General features: G+C 36.4%; 1 protein-coding gene across 1 annotated transcript; it reads right to left on the reverse strand.

Moving 5' to 3' along the window:
• Nucleotides 1–362: 362 nt before the first annotated feature.
• On the reverse strand, nt 363–17339 carry C12H6orf58 (chromosome 12 C6orf58 homolog). The gene is made up of 6 exons (XM_060167671.1): nt 17039–17339; nt 15110–15196; nt 13471–13655; nt 12436–12536; nt 8477–8715; nt 363–496 (listed from the first exon to the last, which is right to left on the reverse strand). The coding sequence occupies exons 1-6, from the start codon at nt 17337–17339 to the stop codon at nt 363–365; spliced, it is 1047 nt and encodes a 348-aa protein (XP_060023654.1).
• Nucleotides 17340–18895: the final 1556 nt, after the last annotated feature.

An 18895-nucleotide genomic window follows, 5' to 3' on the forward strand; every position in this document is an offset into this window, starting at 1 on the left:
TCATTTTAAAATGTTCTGGACTTTGGTTATAAATCAGTAAGACATTGCTCTAAATTTCATGAAATCGGGTTACATAGGATAACAACAGAAGAGCCATACAAGTTTATTGTCTGTTTATTAATTTCTTAGTGATTTGTGATAGCTTAATACAATTTTCTTTAGATCCTAAACATTTTAAGCGTTAATGAATTCAAAAATCAAGAGTTATTAATTGAGCAAAATAATCATTGCATTAAGTTGAATTTAAAGTTAGGAATGCATGGACAAAATCCTAACAAATGAGCATAAGTCAAAAACACCAAAAACAAGAAAACTGTATGATTATAATATTTTGAAATTACTGTTCAATTTGTTAGAATTGTTCATTTTAATTCATTAATCATTTCCAGAAACGTTGGATTAAAGATTGCAAGGATTGCTTCAGAAATCTCTTGAGCTAGCTTCTTTGCAACCTGTGTCTTCATTAAAATTTTCCATATAGTCAAAGATAGTGAATCTGGGAAAAATATAAAATAATTACATGTAAATTTAAATGTATATGCATTTGCTAAAATGTTTATTTTTTTTAATTCTATGTATTTTGGATACAAATATATATGTACATTACATGATAATTATACACATAAAGTTTTTTAATTTAAAATTAATTGACCAGATCTTCATACAAAAATCAGTAAGAAATATAAGCAATTAACCAGAAAACTGGGAAAAGCACACAAACACAGTCAAAGAATTGTAAATTCATATGAGTGAAGTAGCACTTTCTACATTACACACAAATTATAGAAATTGCTATATGATAGTAGGTTGGAGAAAATAAGAACCTTAATTCATAGTTTTATAACAAAAATGTAAACTCCTGAAAATTTTTTTGAATACCATTTGGCAATATATGACCCATCAACTTGAATACAGTTCCTTTCTACACATTTATTGGTAAAATAATAAATTATGGCAAGAAATGTATACATAAAATGCCATTGTTACATTATTGCTACCACCTTATAACGGAAAATAATGTCCACAGTTATGGTATATTCATTAAATGAAACACTACATATCATTTAAACAGAGTGGGTTGGATCAATATGTCCTGATACAGAAAAAGCTCCATGAAGATTTTTTAGTAAAAAGTATAGTGCAGAGCAGTGAGTATAATTTCATTTGTACAGACAACATAGGTTTTATTTATTCATATTTGCACTGTTTTAAGTATTTTTTAAAATTCAATAAATTTGCACCAAGGACTGATTTTTTAAAATTAGGTGGAAGACCAAGAGATACAAGTGAAGAAAGATGGTAAAGAATACTTTGTTTTCATTTGATGTGTCACTTAGACTTTTTAAGTTTTAATATATTACATATACTTAAAAATAAATCAGTAAAATGTACAGCAATTAAAGTGCATTTTCACTAAAGAGAAAATAAGTTAGAGTTTTAAAAACAGTTTTTGAAAAGAAGAAATATTTTAGGTTAGATCTGTTACTGTATAAGAGGTAACAGTTTGGCAGTATCCAGAATACTTGGTCCCAGGTATACTTCTTTTTTTTCCTAGGCTCTTTGGGGATAGGAGGATAATGCTTAATTTCCATTAAGAGCTATTTTCATGAACATCCTTTGCTCCTTTCCATGGAGATAAAGCATGTTACCTGATTAATGGGTGTGAGCCTTCAGTTCATGCTTTTCAATTGGCTAGAGCTAATCTACTAAAGTCCGAAGATCCAGGAATAGCTCTTTTTCTCTTTTTCCTATCTAGACTAGTGAGGAAGTGATACTAGGATACTGACCTATTCTGCAAACTTTCCTTTGGGTGGCCTTTCCCAGGTCTAGAGTAAGGGTATGTAGTAGGAAGAACATTGTTGCTGCATGCCTAAATCATATTCTTCAATTGTTTTCCAGCATTAAAGCTGAGGTTCCATTCACTCATTCCTTTGCTTGTCTCAACTGGTTTTGATTTTGCATAGGGGCAAAAAAATGTGATCTATTGATACTGCACAATTACCAGTACTCATTCCTTGAGGGATTTAACTCATATATATAACACTAGTCATTACTTATATTGGAGGCTGCAAAAGCTAATGTCCACAGAGACTAGGAAGGTAACATAAATGTTTGAGATTAGATAAATATAGAAAATTAGTAGTGGGGGTTGTGCACTGTGCAGCTGTGCACCCAAGGATTGCTGTGTCCATGGGACACTGTTCACTGGGGCCAGATGTTTGCAGACCTGGCCATGTGAAAACCCATGGAGGGAATTCAGGGATCCTGGAATTTCACCTTAAGATAAATCTGGGGTGGAAATAAAGAGGGAGAATAATAAAGAGAAAATAAAAAAGAAAATTAGTAGTGTTGGTAGCTATAAAAACTATTTCAAGGAGAGGCAGTTCCTACTCAACTTCAGGAACTTGGTGACATGCAGAAATATGGGCCCACCATACCCTGCATTATAATGTTTTTAGGAGAGTCTCAGAAATTTAGATTCTTTTCATGAAATTTATCATTATTATATGTTCACAAATAATGTGATATTTTAAATATTTATATTTGTAGACCAAACGAAAATGCCTTGATCCATTATTGGGCCAGTGGTTTGCAAACTCTAATAATCGCCAAAATACTCTTCAATCCTAGATGTTTCCTTATTGATTTTCTCCCTGGATGATCTATCTATTGATATGTTGAAGTCCCCTAGTATTATTTTTTTGCTATTTATTTCTCCCTTCAGATCTGTTAATACGTGCTTTATATATTTAGGTCCTCCTATGTTGGGTGCATAAATATTTACAAATGTTGTATCCTCCTGTGGAATTGAACCTTTATTATTATATACTGATCCTCTTTGTCTCTTCTTACAATGTTTGTCTTAAAGTCTATTTTTTCTGATATAAGTATAGCTACCTGAGCGTTCTTTTGGTTTCCATTTGCATGGGATATCTTTTTCCAACCCTTCACTTTCAGTCTGAGTTTCCTTAAAGCTGAGGTGAGTCTCTTGTAGGCAGCATGCAGTTGGGTCTTACCTTTTATCCACTCAGCCATTCTATGTCTTTTGATTGGAGAATTTAGTCCATTGACAGTTAAAGTAATTATTAATAGGTATGGACTTATTGCCATTTTGTTCGTTGTTTCTGGTTGTTTTATAATTCCTTTGTGCTTTTCTTCTTTTCTTGCTCTCTTTCTATGTGACTGATGATTTTCTGTAGGATATGCTTAGATTCCTTTCTCTTTACCTTTTTTTGTATCTACTATAGAGTTTTGCTTTGTGGTTACCATGAGACTTAACATAAAATATGTTATATTTATAACAGTCTACTTTAAGCCTACAACTTAAGTTTGAAGACATTCTAAAGTTCTTCATTTTTACTCTCACGCCCCATCCCCCAAGTTTTATGTTCTCAGTGTCACAATTGACATCTCTTGTCTTATGTACCCATTAACAAGTAATTGTAGTTATAGTTATTTTTACTCTTTAGTCTTTTAATCTTCATACTAGATTCATAAATGATTAACCCACCACCATTACAACATTAGATTATTCTGAATTTAACTGTATTTTACCTTTATCAATGAGACATATTTTATATGTTTTCCTGTTACTAATTAGCACCCTTTTGTTTCAGCTTTAAAAAGTCCCTTTAACATTTCTTATAAGGCTGCTTCATGGTGATGAACTCCAGCTTTTGCTTTTCTTCAAAAATCTGCCTTCAATTCTGACAAACAGCTTTGCTTTGCCACTCTTGTCTGGCAGGGTTTTCTTTCAAGTGCTTTGAATATATTGTGCCACTCCCTCTGGCCTGCAAAGCTCCTGCTGAAAAACCTGCTGACAGTCTTATGGATGTTCCCTTCTACATAATAAGTTGTTTTTCTTCTGTTTTTTTTTTTTTTTTTTTTTTTTTGTGGTACGCGGGCCTCTCACTGTTGTGGCCTCTCCCGCTGCGGAGCACAGGCTCCGGATGCGCAGGCTCAGCAGCCATGGCTCACAGGCCTAGCCGCTCCGCAGCATGTGGGATCTTCCTGGACCGGGGCACGAACCCGTGTCCCCTGCATTGGCAGGCGGACTCTCAACCACTACGCCACCAGGGAAACCCCTCTTCTGTTATTTTTAAGAGTCTCTCCTTGTCTTTAACTTTTGAATAATTTAATTATAATGTGTCTTGGTGTGGGTCTCCTTAGGTTCATTTTATTTGGAACTTAAGCTATCTTTACTCTGTTTAATTTTTTTTTTTTTTTTTTTTGGTCACACTGGGATCTTAGTTCTCCGACCAGGCGTCGAATCCATGCCCCCAGCAGTTCAGTGGAAGCGCAGAGTCCTAACCACTGGACAACCAGGGAATTCCATGCTTCTTTAGTTGGATGAATTTCACGGCCTTGTCTTTGAGTTCGTTGATCCTTTCTTCCACTTCAACAGTCTGTGGCTGAGCCCCTCTATTGAATTTTTTAGTTCAGCTATTGTATTCTTCAGCTCTGCGATTTCTATCTGGTATCTTCTCTGCGTCAAATTTTTTTACTTTTACTTTTTTACTTTACAATGTTCATGCATTGTTCTCCTGACCCCAGTGAGCATTTCATGACCAATATTTTGAACTCTTTATCAGGTAATCACTTATCTCTGTTTCATTAGGGTTTTCTTCTGAGGTGTTATCTTGTTCTTTCATTTGGAACATATTCCTTTTTTCTTCACATTTCTTGACTTTCTGTTTTGATTTCTATGCATTGTATCAAACAGCCATCCCTCCCTGTCTTGAAGGAGTGGCCTTGTATAGGACATGAAATTTATCATTTAACCCTGACCCAGTTCTTGGTTGTTTCTCAATCTTTGTGATTGTCTAAGCAATTTTTTTTTTTTTGTTCTTAGTGTCTTCCAGTAATTGAGGGTGTGCCAAGACCTGTCATTTTCCCAAGGGGAGGATCTCAGGTAGCACCTAGATGTAGGCTGATTGTAAGCTGGATCCTCAGGCAATAGCTTTTGTTTGTTACAGTCCTGTGGAACCCATGAACTTAAACTCTGCTGGAGACTGCAGCCAGGCACTCAAGGGGTATCCCCTAGCATGGCAGCTGTAAAAAAGTGGGGCACCAAATGTGTGCACAATTTCCTTTCCAGGATATATCAGCAATTTGGAGAGAGACAGAGGAAGAGCGTGAATATGGCATCAATGGGATTCCAGTCTCTGGAGAATATTGTAGCCAGCCCCTTGATGTGCATTAAATTACAAGACTGCCGTTCAGTCTGCAGCTATTAAGATAAGCAAATAGGCCTCTTTCATGGAAAGACTGGGCCCATTTCAGTCTGCTGCCTCTGCTTTGGGCTCTGAGGGGCTTGCCACAGTGAGTTTGCACAAGCCCTTTGAGAAGTATCTCTCATTTACTTCAGCCTCCTGGGTCTCATGGATGCCATCCCTGTTGCCTTTCAAAGCTAGATGTTTTGGCGGCCCATCTCTCAGGTGGAAGTCTTAAAAGCTGAGATGGCAGATCCAAACCCTTCGCTACTCAGGGAGAATCTGGGAGTTGTAAGATCCCTCCGAGGCATGTGTCACTGTGCAGGGGTGGGGGTGGCGGGGTTTATAGCACAGATCCTCCTTCCTGTTTCAATGTGGGATTTTTTTTCTCATTCGCCTGATGTGTAGGAGTCACTCAGCTAGTTTCTGGATTCTTTCCAGAAGGAATTGTTTTGTATGTAGCCCTAGATTAGGTGTGTCTGTTGAAAGAGGTAAGCTCAGGAGCCTCCTATGTTGCTATCTGAATTGAAGCTTTTGAGATGCCCAAGCTCATTTTCTCCCACTTCTTCACGCATCACACTTCAGCAAACAGTTGTCCCCATTCAAAGAAAGGAGGATGAGGCAATGACCTTCTTGGTCAAGATGGGGGCAGCGAAGGGGTCAGCTGGCCTCAGCCTTGAAACGTAAAGTTTAATAAGTTTTTAAAGCACTTTGAATTTCATTACCTTGAATCTAGCTTCTGACAGTTTTGAACCTTCACTCAGTCTTCATTGTTTATTTTCAATATCACCCATGAAAAAAACAAAAAACCTATGCAAGCTTTCTTTTCTTACTACTTATTTATTACCTAATATTATTTCTCAGCTTTAATATGAGTTCTCTAGTGTTAGAATATGTGTAGTCAAGGATTAAAAGCTGTTGCCTCTGAAGATGGAGAGGTTGTTGAGAATTTTACATAATTAGAAATAAAAAAAACTCCTCCGTGCCAATTCTTTTCATCAATGAAAATGTTAAAGAGCTAACTTGAGGCCTGAAAAGTTTGATTTTACTTATTTATTCAAATTTTATTATTTTATTATTTTATTATTCAAATGAATTTAACTCAGGTTCCTTGTGAAGAACATCACAAAATACTTCTGGAGACTAAAAAGTGTTAAATGATACTTTGAAAGTATTTTTGTGAATGTAAATATGTATTTCTATTGAATTAATTTAAAATGTTCATTTTTAAATGGCACTATTTGTATTTTAATTATGCTTTGCTTGTAATATATGTTTTCCCTATCCTCTGCTTATTTGGAAATTCCAAGGCCTTTGGCACTGTTCCTGAAATCTGAGTGTCAGTGGGAATGTGGAGAGTGGTTGGCCATGAGAATAATGGATAGATAATAGTAAATGCCTTATTATGTGATATCTAAACAATTATGCTATCAAAGTTTTTTTTTTAAATCAGTAGTTTTCAATATTTAATCACCAATTTTTTTCTTGTGAGAGTAACTCACAACCACATATTAAATCCAAAGCTAAATTTCAATAAAATTGAATCTTGTAATAAAATATTGTAGTATGGGCTTTCCAAGCTTTCAAGGACTTTCAACTCTTGACTCAGTTCTTTACCCTTTACATGTTAACAGGTAAGAGCCAGCTTATACCATCCAGGCCTAGAATGCAATTATACTATGTAATAATTTGGCAAAGATGGCTAGGTGACTCCTAAAATTCATGCATCTCCTTTCATGGTGTAGATTTGTCACACAACAGTGGTTCCTGGGCAACAATTTAATTCCTTAGCCCCCTTTGCGTCCAGATATGGGACAATGTGGCTATTTCATACCAATAGAGTATGAGATGAAGTGAGAGAAATATCCAGGCTTTCTCCAACACTATAGTGTCTTTCTGCTGGTGAAATGTGAATAATGTAGAGGCCAGGGGCTGGAAGAACCACAGATGTAAGGATGTTCAGTCTGCTACTCATTGTGTGAAGGAAAGCTGCCACGGACTGAGAACACTGCCCTGGAACCATTACTGGAGCAAGAAAAGACTTCAGTTGTATGAAGCCCCTAAGACATTTGGGTTCTTTACTCTACTTAATGCAAATAAGAGTTCAAAAACTTATAGTTTAATGTTTACTTTGCTTTTATGTCTTTTAAATATTTCAGATTCATTTTTTTGTTTTTAAAATACTAATATTTTAATTATGTTTTAAGTTTGGTTCACTGCCTAAGAGCATGTCTGGAAAATTAGGATGATGTAGTGAGTCAAACTTGCAATTAAAGATTTCTTCTGGTTTTCACTCTGCTAGGAAACCCTACAATTAAGGGGCTAAAGCAGAATACTTCTGCCATGACTAGTAAGGCTGGATGGAGGGAACTCACGTAAGTCAGTTTGCTAGTTTTGTCATTAATCACGGCAGGTTTTCTTTTTTTTTTTTTCTAAATCTGAGAGTGATATTAAGGATTTTCTTTAAAAAAAATACTATAACAACAACAACAAAAAAGAATATATCTGTGTTTGTAGATGAATAAAGTACATGAAGTAGTCTGGTAGCTTCATGGGTAAATAAGGACCTGTATGGTCAGGCCCCATAAGATGGCTGCTCTCTTGCTGTCTGTATATGCCTTACTCCACCCGGCACTGCCTTACCCTTAATTTATGTGCATGATTGCTTCCCCCTCCTAAGCTGAAACTTTAATCAGTAGCTACCTTCGTGATCAGCTCAACCCTCAGCTAATGATTGTTCTAGTCCTTGGACCAAATGGCTCCAGTATGTTGGGTACTCAACAGGAAACAGTGGCCCATGCAAGTTTCTAACCCAAAGAGCTGAGGGGAGGCATATTCCAACAATCCCCCTGGAAACCAAGGAGCCCTTCTGATGTCACGTCCCTTATAACTAATAGCCTCCTCCTCCCCTGTGTAGCGAAGGTTGTTACTGTGTCCTGCCGGCTATTGGCTGTACCACCGTGGGGTGTCGCTCCAGGCCCTTTGCCTCTGACTTTGTAAGATTTCCTGTCCGGTAAATGGCTGACATGGCTGGGCTGTTGCAAGGATTGCAGGACTGTGGGGTGCAGTCTAACAGGACCCATAAGAAAGGACAAGCCATGAATGCAAGGACCAAAATGTGTGTAATGGATACCCTTAAGAAACATGACTTTCTTTCAGAGTATGTGCTTTAACAACATATATCTCTGATAATCATTATTTCTTCCTTTATCTATTCAACACAATATTGATTTTCTTTAAGGTATTGTTTATAAGGCCTTTACCTGTAGCGTTATCCACTTGGTGAAGAAGATTTAGACCAAGCAGGACTGTGTTCTGAAAGTCAGTAAAGTCACTGATGAAGGGGGCTTTATCCCCATCAACAAGCACTCGTGGTGGCAGGCCCTTCTGGAACCCAGATACTTGAATAAAGGTTGTAGGAAAGCTGGCTGCAGCTAAATAGTCCAAAGCCACACACCAATCTCTTCCAAAATCTGCTTCTGGTTTAGAATAATATTCTAACCTAAAAGACAAGTGGAAACATGTACAATTATAATTACTCCACTCAGAATTTCAGCCCCATCATTTTCTAGGAAAGATCACCTTCTGCCAACAAACTAAGAATCTAGGTTTTAGTTTTAGAATGTGATGGCTTGAGTGCCTGCCTTTGAAGATATAACTAATTAAAATTTTAAATTTGGAAAGACCATCGCATCAGTTGTTTATATTTTATTTTGAGTTTTTTATCTCTATTAACCAGATACCTTATACCTTGGGAATCATATAACCAGGTGTTAGACTATGACTAAGTAGTAGAAATGTGCAGATAAAAATCAAAGTTTCCAAGGTAAAATCTCTGCTAGACTCAGACAGCCTTAGTAAAACTGTTGATTTCCTAGCGTCAGGAGACCCCTAAAACACTGAGCACCCTAGAGAGACAGATGTCTGATTTTCTGGTCTGATTTTCTGAATACATGGGTTTTATTCTAGTGGAGGAAATCTTCCGGGAAACCAAACTCTCACCTATTTGGGGAACAAGTTATTACAGTGGAAAGGTTAGGGTGTAGTAATTAGTTTTATAACTATATAATTCATGGCTCCTGTCCCCACCCACTGCTGAACAACTTGCAGGTTTTGAACGAAGTTGTTCCCCCTGAAACACTGTCTACTCCCTGCTTTGCTCACCAGTTACATTCTCTTTTAAGTCTCATCATAGGTGTCACCTCCTTCACAAAGTTTGCCATCCCACCTGAGGTGGAATCAACTATTTCCTACTCCACTATATTCCCAAAGCACTATACTACTCACATATTTAAAAGTTTGTTTTCTCGTTAGATTATATTCAATTTTCTAGTAATTAGGTTATATCCTAATTTTTCTGTTTCCAAAGTACATATGTAGGGTCTATTAAACAGAAAACATTTGCATCATGTTTGTCAATGTTAAGCAAATCATGACATAGCCCAGAGAAGAAACCTTGCTGTGTTTCATTCACATGCACACAGGCTCCTCCCTGCCTCTAACACCCAGAAGTGGAAGACTGCATACAGTGGACTCTTAATGAAAGAGTTTGGTTTGGATTCACAGTTGACTATTTTTAGTCACATCACAGCTGATTATGAAGTGAGGATTAAAGGAAATGTGAATTCATACGGATTTTGACCAATAGCCACATGTCCCTAGTAACAATGGGTTAAACAAATTGCAGGGGAGTCAGCAACACTAGGAAAGGGGGAAAGGGATATGGGCACCAGATCAAGACACAGAGGCCATAGGAGCACAAGTGAAATTCAATGGAAGCCTTTCACATTATTCTATTGAATGTGCTATTGAACAATTGAACCAATAAGTCAGTTAAAATATGTCCAAGCAAAAAGAAAAATACACCTTAAAAGGCTCATTTTAATTTAAAATATATTTTAAAACATAAAATATATACATGTACCAGCCAATCTGGGGATCCAGGACCACAGTTTTATTTAGGTATATGTAGACTACACAGGGTTCAGTATTGTCTCATGTAAAGAAACAACTAGTATTTATTTTTACCTAAAGAAAGTAACTCATGAGGTTTTAAGGACGTTCCCAGGCTGTACAGATTGTAAACATGGCCTCAATTCTTCAATACTCTCTATGTCCCTGTTTTTTGGCTTGTCATTTTCCAGTGCCCCTTCCCCACATACACACTACCATGTATAAAATAGATAAATAAGGATGTACTGTATAGCACAGGGGACTATATTCAATATCTTGTAATAAACTATAATGGAAAAGAATAAAAAATAATATAGATACATATGTATGTATATATGTACATATACATGTATATAAATATATATATATTTATGTACATATACATGTATATAAATATATATATTTATATACATATATTATAAAACCAAATTACCTTGCTGTATACCTAAAACTAACACAATATTGTCAATCAACTATACTTCAATTAAAAATTAAATATTAGCCCACTTGACACAGCATAAGCTTAAAATGCATTTTCACACTTGGTTTCTCTCTCTTGCTATTCTGTCATCACAGTGAAGAACACCCAGGCTTGCCTGATGGAGAACGAGAGACAAGTGGAGCAGAGCTGAGCTTTCCCACTCGCCCCTGTGGGGCCGGTAAAAATCAGCCAACATGACATGAGCCCAGGAAAGATCCGCAGAGCTGCCCGGCTAAACCTCAGGCACGTGAGCAATCAACACTTACTGTCATATGACGCTGAGGGTTAATGGCTGTTGATTGTGCCTCACATTCGTGTGAGAAAACTGGATGCAATACAGGGCCTCGCATCTAATTAATTGCAGAGTCAGGACTGAAACCCTAGCAACTTGGCTTTAAAGTTCATGTTCTTTACAATTGCCCTCTACTGCCTCTTGTGATGATGATAGTTAAGCATGATGCATAGATAGATTTAATCCCCAAAATTACCCTATGTAGTATGTACTGTTATTATTACAAGTTCAAAGTTGAGAAAACTGAGTTTATCACTGTTTGGATTGCCCAATTTAATACCTAGTTGTTGAAACCAATAGGTAAAGAAGGACATATGCTGTGAATCTGCTGATTTATTTACCTTACTGGGTGATGGAGTTCATGAGACAGACAACAACCAGTGGAATATGAGGTACCCAACATTCTTGCGTGGATTTACAAATTTGCTTGTATAATGCCAATGAGCCCTGATTTTGGTTGTTGTTGTTGTTCCTGTTTTATACTATACCCAGATTTCTAGCCCATACTTCACTCTTGGGGATTGACTCCACCCCCTAAGTAGTGTCTGTAATCATTGATTTTATGCACCAACTTGACTGGGCCACAGGGTGCCCAGATATTTGGTCAAACATTATTTTGGGTATTTCTGTGAGGGGATTTTTGGAAGATATTACCATATAAATCTGTAGACGGAGTAAAGCAACTTGCCCTCTATAATGTGGATAAGCTTCCTCCAATCAGTTGAAAGCCTGACTGGAACAAAAATTAATCTTTCAGTGAGTAAGAGAGAATTCTCTTGGCTGATGGCCTTCAAACTGAGACATAGGCTCTTCCTGGTTCTATAGCAGCTGCAGCCTTTTTACTTGAACTGGACGTTGGCTTTGCAAATTATAGATTTGCCACCCTCCATAGTCATAGGAGCCAGTTCCTTACAAAAAATCTATATCTATCTATCATCTATCTATAAATCTGTCATCTCCTATTGGGTCTGTCTCTGTGGAAAACACTAACTAATACAGTGCTATTCACATCTTAACACAAATCATTCTTACACTCTCAAATCTAGGTGTATAATACTTCTAAGTGTACCTGTGGAGTGGCTTGATAATCTTCTAGGCTATTTAGTATGCAAACCCTGATGCTACTGAATTTTCTTCCCCAAGTATGTAGCTACCATATTATGTGCCTATGATTAAAAAAAACAGTGATGATTTCTTTTCTTTTTTTTTTAATAGAGAGAAATTTGTTGTATGTTTTTTTGTTTGGTTGTTTGGTTAGCTGGTGGTTGGTTGGTTGGTTGGTACTAGATTTTTTTTCTCAAATTTTTGCCCCTTCTTCACAAAACAATTTTTAAGCCTGATCATACTAAAATAATCACACATCATCATTAAAATCCCCAATGATTAAATATAACATTTAATAGGAAGATTTATATTAGAAAACGAATAAAAAGGCATGAATAAGACGAAAAATTATTTGCCGTATTAAGTAGAAATAACTTGGGATCCATTCTTACCTATCTTCAAAAATTTTGTAAGCATCTTTCAAGGATGAGAGATGTGCATCCCATAAGTACTTCAACAAGTCATCAAAGCTACTAGAAGGTGACTGCAAACGCTATAGTAAAGAGAAGAAATTTATTCATATTTGAGCAACTATAACAATTCTCTACAATTTAATTTTGTTCACATTTACAATTTAGCAATATTCTACATGACAGGAAAATTTTGTTTCTATGGATTAATTTGTGTAAGCCATTAGTGACTAACACTCTGTAAAGACTATAATAATTATCTATTATTAGTAGTAATATTGAGTGCATCTATAAGAGATGAACTGCATGTGTTTTCCCGAAAGTCAACATTTTATACTGACCTAGAGAACTTTACTTTTTGATTAGCAGTTGTTTTTCTGCTACCATAGTTGAAATTACCACAAAAGTTTAACATTAAGAAAAGGGGGAAGTTACCAGAATATTTAATTTAATCACATCTTTAAAAATGAACTAATAATCTATAGAACTAGTAAATCTATCTTTTAGCATTGATTTTGGTTCATGAGTGTGCTTAACCAATGTATTTTATTTTGGTCACTGAATATTTGGTTTTGATTGCCACGTAATTGTTTAGATATACCTATTTGTGACCGCTTATCAAATCACTTGAAATAAGTTAATTGACTATTCTAAAACCAACTCCATAATCATATTTCTCCCAAGTGTTATTGCTCAGTTGACTTGAAGGTTCAATTTACCAGAATAATCCTTTCATTCAGTGAGATATCCTATGTGCTCTCAGATTTATGTATGGCTTATTTAGGGTGAGAAGAGTGGATAGATTTTCTGTTAATGCTGCATTGGTTCAGAGGGTGTAAATGACATGTAATGCCCTGCTGTAATGTAATGACATTAATATAGCTGGCATAAAATTTTACGTTTTTATAGCATATAATGCACACAAAAACCTAAACAGAAAGCATTATACAAAAAAAAAGAAAAGAAATTACCTTACCACCTCCTAAGAGAATAAATTATAAAACTTAATAAAGGCACCTTGTAAAGGGCATTCCACTTCTTCATCGTCTTAGGAAAGGATGACTGACAACTAGAAATATTAAGACAAAACTTTGTCTGGTCCTTGGGTGGTGGCAAAAGCAGGACTTGATCTGATGATATCCCCATTATGCCAGAATCAACCGCAGCAAGGAAGGGTAGTGCACATAGAAAGTAATTTATATCTGTAATTGCAAAGTACTTGTTATTACCACAAGCACTAATAAATGTGATAGAGGATATTTTAAAGTAATCTGTAAACCATTAAGCAAAAACTCACAGATCCAGGAACATGAAAAAAAGTCACTGCAAAATATTGAAAATCTCCCTAAGGATCCTATACATAACTTTAACATGTTTCTGTTAATAACCCTACAATTAGAAATGAATATGGGCTAAAATAGTTGACTACAATATTTTAAAACAAAAAGTAATTTTCATGAATTTGGTACCATTCATTTTTCAAAGCATTATGTAAAAATGAAAGAAAGATATCTACTTGTGCAAAGAATGATACAACACCTCTAGCTGGGGTTTTACCATGAAATGTGATTCTTTTCTAAATTATCTTAATATGGTTATAGTATTGATAGTTTGTATTTTATTTAACCAAGTTTAATGTGCAACCATGACATCGCAAAGTCTTTGTCTTACATTAGGTGTTTAAAGCAAAAATGTTGGGTAAGTGTTGGCAATAGATCTTTGGATAATTAAATTAACTCTGAATTAAGATTTTTTAAATTTCTCTCTAAATGGAACCTATTCCAGCAAATTTAGACATCATGATATAGTTGACTGTAAAGCTTGTTGTACTGATTCCCACTGGTGATGCAGAACATTTTTCATCATAGACATGTATTTTGGATGCAGTCCTATGCCCCAGGGTAGCAGGCTTATACTCCAAACTATGGAGTCCATGTGAGACAAAAGAAGCCTGAATTCTAGATCTCTAGTCATGACTATTTGTGAGTCTTTGAAAAGACTCCATTGGTATCCTATAAGAAAAATAGGTAAAGGTGTATATGATGTGTGTCACTGCAAGAAAGTGAAATTTAATGTGACCTTGTTTCTAATTATTGGGAAATATCTCTAAGAAAGTGAGTGTAAATTAATTTCACTACTAAAATACAAAATAAATCTAAAGAATTAGAAACTACCTTCTAATTATTTTAGTATTAAATATCCGACAGAGGCCTTAGATTACTGATTGATAGAACAATTTGTGGTAGATTAATCTCTGACATTTTTATGAGTTTCAAAGTTAAACACAGTTTATCTGAGCAAAATGAGAAGAAAGCATTATTTTCTTGTCCTCTCCTTTCTCACCCTTCCTCGTCCTTGGAGACCCTCTGGCTAGTGGGACCTCCCATCTAACTGCCAATGCTGGTCGTTCAAAGGCCATCGTCCTTTGCTGTTCCTCAATTCAGTCCCCATGTGAAATATGTCCTAAGGAATCATTATTAAAATTGTGGCCATAAATCCTAGAATGTGACATAAAGGCCACAAGGTACATGATGAAGTAAATTCCTTTTTACAGAGGAATAGTGCTGTTTTTGTTTTGTCTCTGTCCCTCAGATTTTAGGTTGAATATTTTCTTTGCGGGAAGGTTATTACCTATTTTTCTATTAAATGAACATACCAGCCCACCAGCTGTCCACAGAGATGCACAAACGATCTCCATATTCATAGCCACAGTCTGTCCTTCGGCTGGGATCAACTAATCTGCCTAGAAGAGAGAGGATGCACGGATTATTTATTATGCACATTTTGAAGCTGGTAATAATTGTTTCTTACCTAGGCGCAGTTTGTTTGCAAAGATGCACAAACATTTCTCTTTTGATGACTTGTGTTTATCTTCCTATCACTCTTTACCCTTCATTTCCCATCTCAGAACCAATTTCTATTCCTTGATCTAACATCACCGCAGTATTCCACTTTTGGATTATCTGTTTTGAATATCATTTGCTTTTGTAATTATTCTCCTTTTCCTAACGTAATCCTTCTCAAAGCAATGATTGATAAAGAACTTGTTAATGCTGTTAACCTGCATGAATATTACAAGTGTGAGTTTTCCTAATTGATTATTCCTCAGACTGCACACGCACGTGAGCGTGCACACACACCTGCACTCAGTCACGTATACCTATGCCATGCTATTTCCAGGCTCTGTTCTGTAGCTTAATTTTCCATATTATTAAATCAGAATAGAATTTCTGGTGGTGGACCTAGGCATTGATATTTTTAAAAACTAGGTATTTGTTTTCAACGTGCAGCTACACGCGAGAACCTTTGCTTTTGTTCATTCTTTTATTCCCTAGTAGATTTTGTTTCTTTTTCCACAGTGAAATTCTGTCCACATTTCAAATCTCAGTTCAAATGCATTTTTTTCTTCTGATTACTCCAGCTGACTCCACTGTGTCCCTTGTTTTGCACTTTAATTTTTAACAAAGAGTTGTTATTTATTGTTCTCTGTTTAATTTCTAATACCTTTCCTGTTTCAATTGTGTTGTAAGGTCTTTGACGGCAGGGAAACGGTCTGCAATACTTACTTACCTGCACCCCACAGCTGCTTTTAGAAAATGCTGGAGACGTATAAGCCCATCATTGGATGAGTTTAGTCAGGCTTGATCATAATATGTGAATGTAATGAAAGAATAAGAAAAGCATTCAGCCTCCATCTACCGCTGGCCCCCAAGGCCCCGGAGTCTGGCATGCCTCCCATGGTGGACTACGTGCTAATAATTTCTCCTGGATCTCTATCTTTTGGACTCTGAGGAAAGCCAGATAAATAGGAGTTGGTTTGAGTCTCAAGACATCACCTGACAAAGGTGCATGAATTGCCAACTTCGGTAGCTCCTGTATGTGACTCCTCCTCAGATCTTAGATAAACCTTAATCTTCTCTCTATATTTTTTCCATCAGAAAAGAACAAATTTCCTTATTGGTGGTGTTATCAGTATGGAGTGAAGGAAGCACCCACTCTGTTTCATGAGCTTCTCCGTCAGCCAAAATATCTTATCATCTGTGAGTCTTTGGCCCAAACATATCTTCTAACTAAACACTAGAATGTATTTTATTTTTGAAAGGAATCAATCTTTTGCAGAGAAACATCCTCATGAACAAGGTGCCACTCCTGTTCTCTCCATCTCCATATATAGGTTATCATAGTTAGAACTTTACGAAATTCAAACTAATTTGAGATCAACTTCTGCTTTTAGTCCATATCTCCTTGACTGTTTTGTTCATCCCAGTGCTTAGAATAGAGTCTGGCACCTAGTAGGACTTCAATAAATATTTGTAGAATGGCCAATAGGTTGGATATGAAGTCTTTTTGTGTTTGGCAACTACGCCATATGCCCCATTGCAGTTTCTAGTCAAATCAGGCAACACAGAAAGATTGATGGAGGAGAAGAAGCAGCAGTAGAAAAATAATGGTTATGAGGGGAAAAGAGGAAAAAGAAAAGAATCAATTTTCAAAGACATGCTTTGGTGTATACAGAGTTCCACTTCCCAATTACAACATGGTTAGATTGGAAGATCATTAGAATAAAAACAAGGGTCATTCTTACCTGTAGTATATTGCCAGCCATGCTGTAAAGGCAATCCCCATAAAAAATTTTGTTCATTATCTGGTGCAAATTTTTCAAAATAACTGGCTGTTTTGTTCATGAGGATTTTATACATCCCCATTCTCTTAGAGTATACCCAGGGATCAATAACATACTTTCCATTCTCCACCCTGTAGTCACTGAACTGACCAGGACTCTCATTCCACAGGGGGGGATACAGATCTGAGAGACTGAAAGCTCCTGCTAAAGAAACAGAAATGCAACCAACTAGTGCACAGGCCCAAGGAGGAAGGAAAGCCATCACTCCCGAGCTGGGGGTGGAGATTGTGGCAGAGCTTTTATTGGGAAGTGGAGGAAGGAGTCATGGTATTTGCTTACATCCTAGCATATCAAATCTCTGTTCTTTTTCCCAGAGATCACAGTCCTTCCCTGGGAAAGTCTTACCAGTGAAAACAGGTTGCTTCCCCAGGTAAAGAGAACAAACTAGACGATACCAGAAGAGAGAGGGAAGGGAAGGGGGGCAGTTGGAGGTAGGGAATTAAGAGATACAAACTACTACGTATAAAATAAATAATCAACAAGATCATATTATACAGCACAATATACATATAGCTATTCTTTTGTAATAAATTTAAATTGAGTATAATCTATAAAAATGTTGAATCACTATGTTGTATACCTGAAACTAATATAACATTGTACATCAACTATACTTCAATTTAAAAAAAGGACATGAAGCAAATCGGGGGCTTCCCTTGTTTAATAACATCATCAATATATTATTCACATGACAGTTGAAAAAAGCTGTTGAAAATTTTAATGTTGAATGAGTCAATATTTTAAACACTTTTAGGAAACTGCTACTATATTTACATTGTCCTTTAATGCCTATGAAGTTAAGCACACTCCTACACATCTGTCTTGACCTTATTCATCTGGAAATATAAAGACATGGAATTTACTTATCTTTGCAGAAAAGAGTTTACATAGCAAACCTGAGATTGCTATTATAAGAAAAACCTGCTGGCAAGGTTGACCTTGGCTGGCATTTGTGTACTTAGCTCTCAAAGTTCCCAATCTACAGCTAAGTGACAAGCTGATTAACTCTACCTAGACTGTGCAAACAATAAGGTATGTGTGAAACACCTGCTTCCTAGTAGAGTCTGGAATTTTCATATGTGACCGGCCCCCTAGTAAACCAGAGGATGCCTATGTGACTAGCCCCCCATAAACATCTTGGGCACTGAGCTTTTAATGGGCATCCCTGGGTGGAAACATCACACATATGTTGCTGCACGTTTGTTGCTGTGGGGAAAGTGTGCCCTGTGTGACTTCTCACGGGAGGGAGAGAGCATATCTGGAAACCTACACATGCATTCCTCTAGACTCTGCCTGCGTCTTTTCCCTTAGGGTTCAGCTGCATATCCTACTACATCACTGTAGAGAATCTTATCTATGAGTATAACTACATGCTGAGTCCTGTGAGTACTTCTAGAGAATGTTTGATTATAGGTCCCTGATGGAAAACCTTCAGATGCCCATTAGTTTATCTCTCACCAAAGACTAAGAAAAAACTTTTTATACATTTAGTTAGTATATTTATTGAATATGAAAACTACTAGCTCCCATACTGAATCACATATCTCTAGATTCCAGAGGGAAAGACAAAGTCTAACCGATTCTAATTTCAGGTGTAATTTTCAACTAATATAAAAAAAAATTCCTGGTGACTACAATTTCATTATAAAGGAATGGAATCCTCTAAAAGGGCTGAGTTTTCTCCATGCAAAAGCTATTCAACTAGTGTTTGCTGGGCGGGGGGAGGCGGGTAAAGTACGTGAAATTGATATATTGGCT

Source organism: Lagenorhynchus albirostris, chromosome 12, assembly GCF_949774975.1.
Source record: "Lagenorhynchus albirostris chromosome 12, mLagAlb1.1, whole genome shotgun sequence".
Taxonomy (NCBI): domain Eukaryota; kingdom Metazoa; phylum Chordata; class Mammalia; order Artiodactyla; family Delphinidae; genus Lagenorhynchus; species Lagenorhynchus albirostris.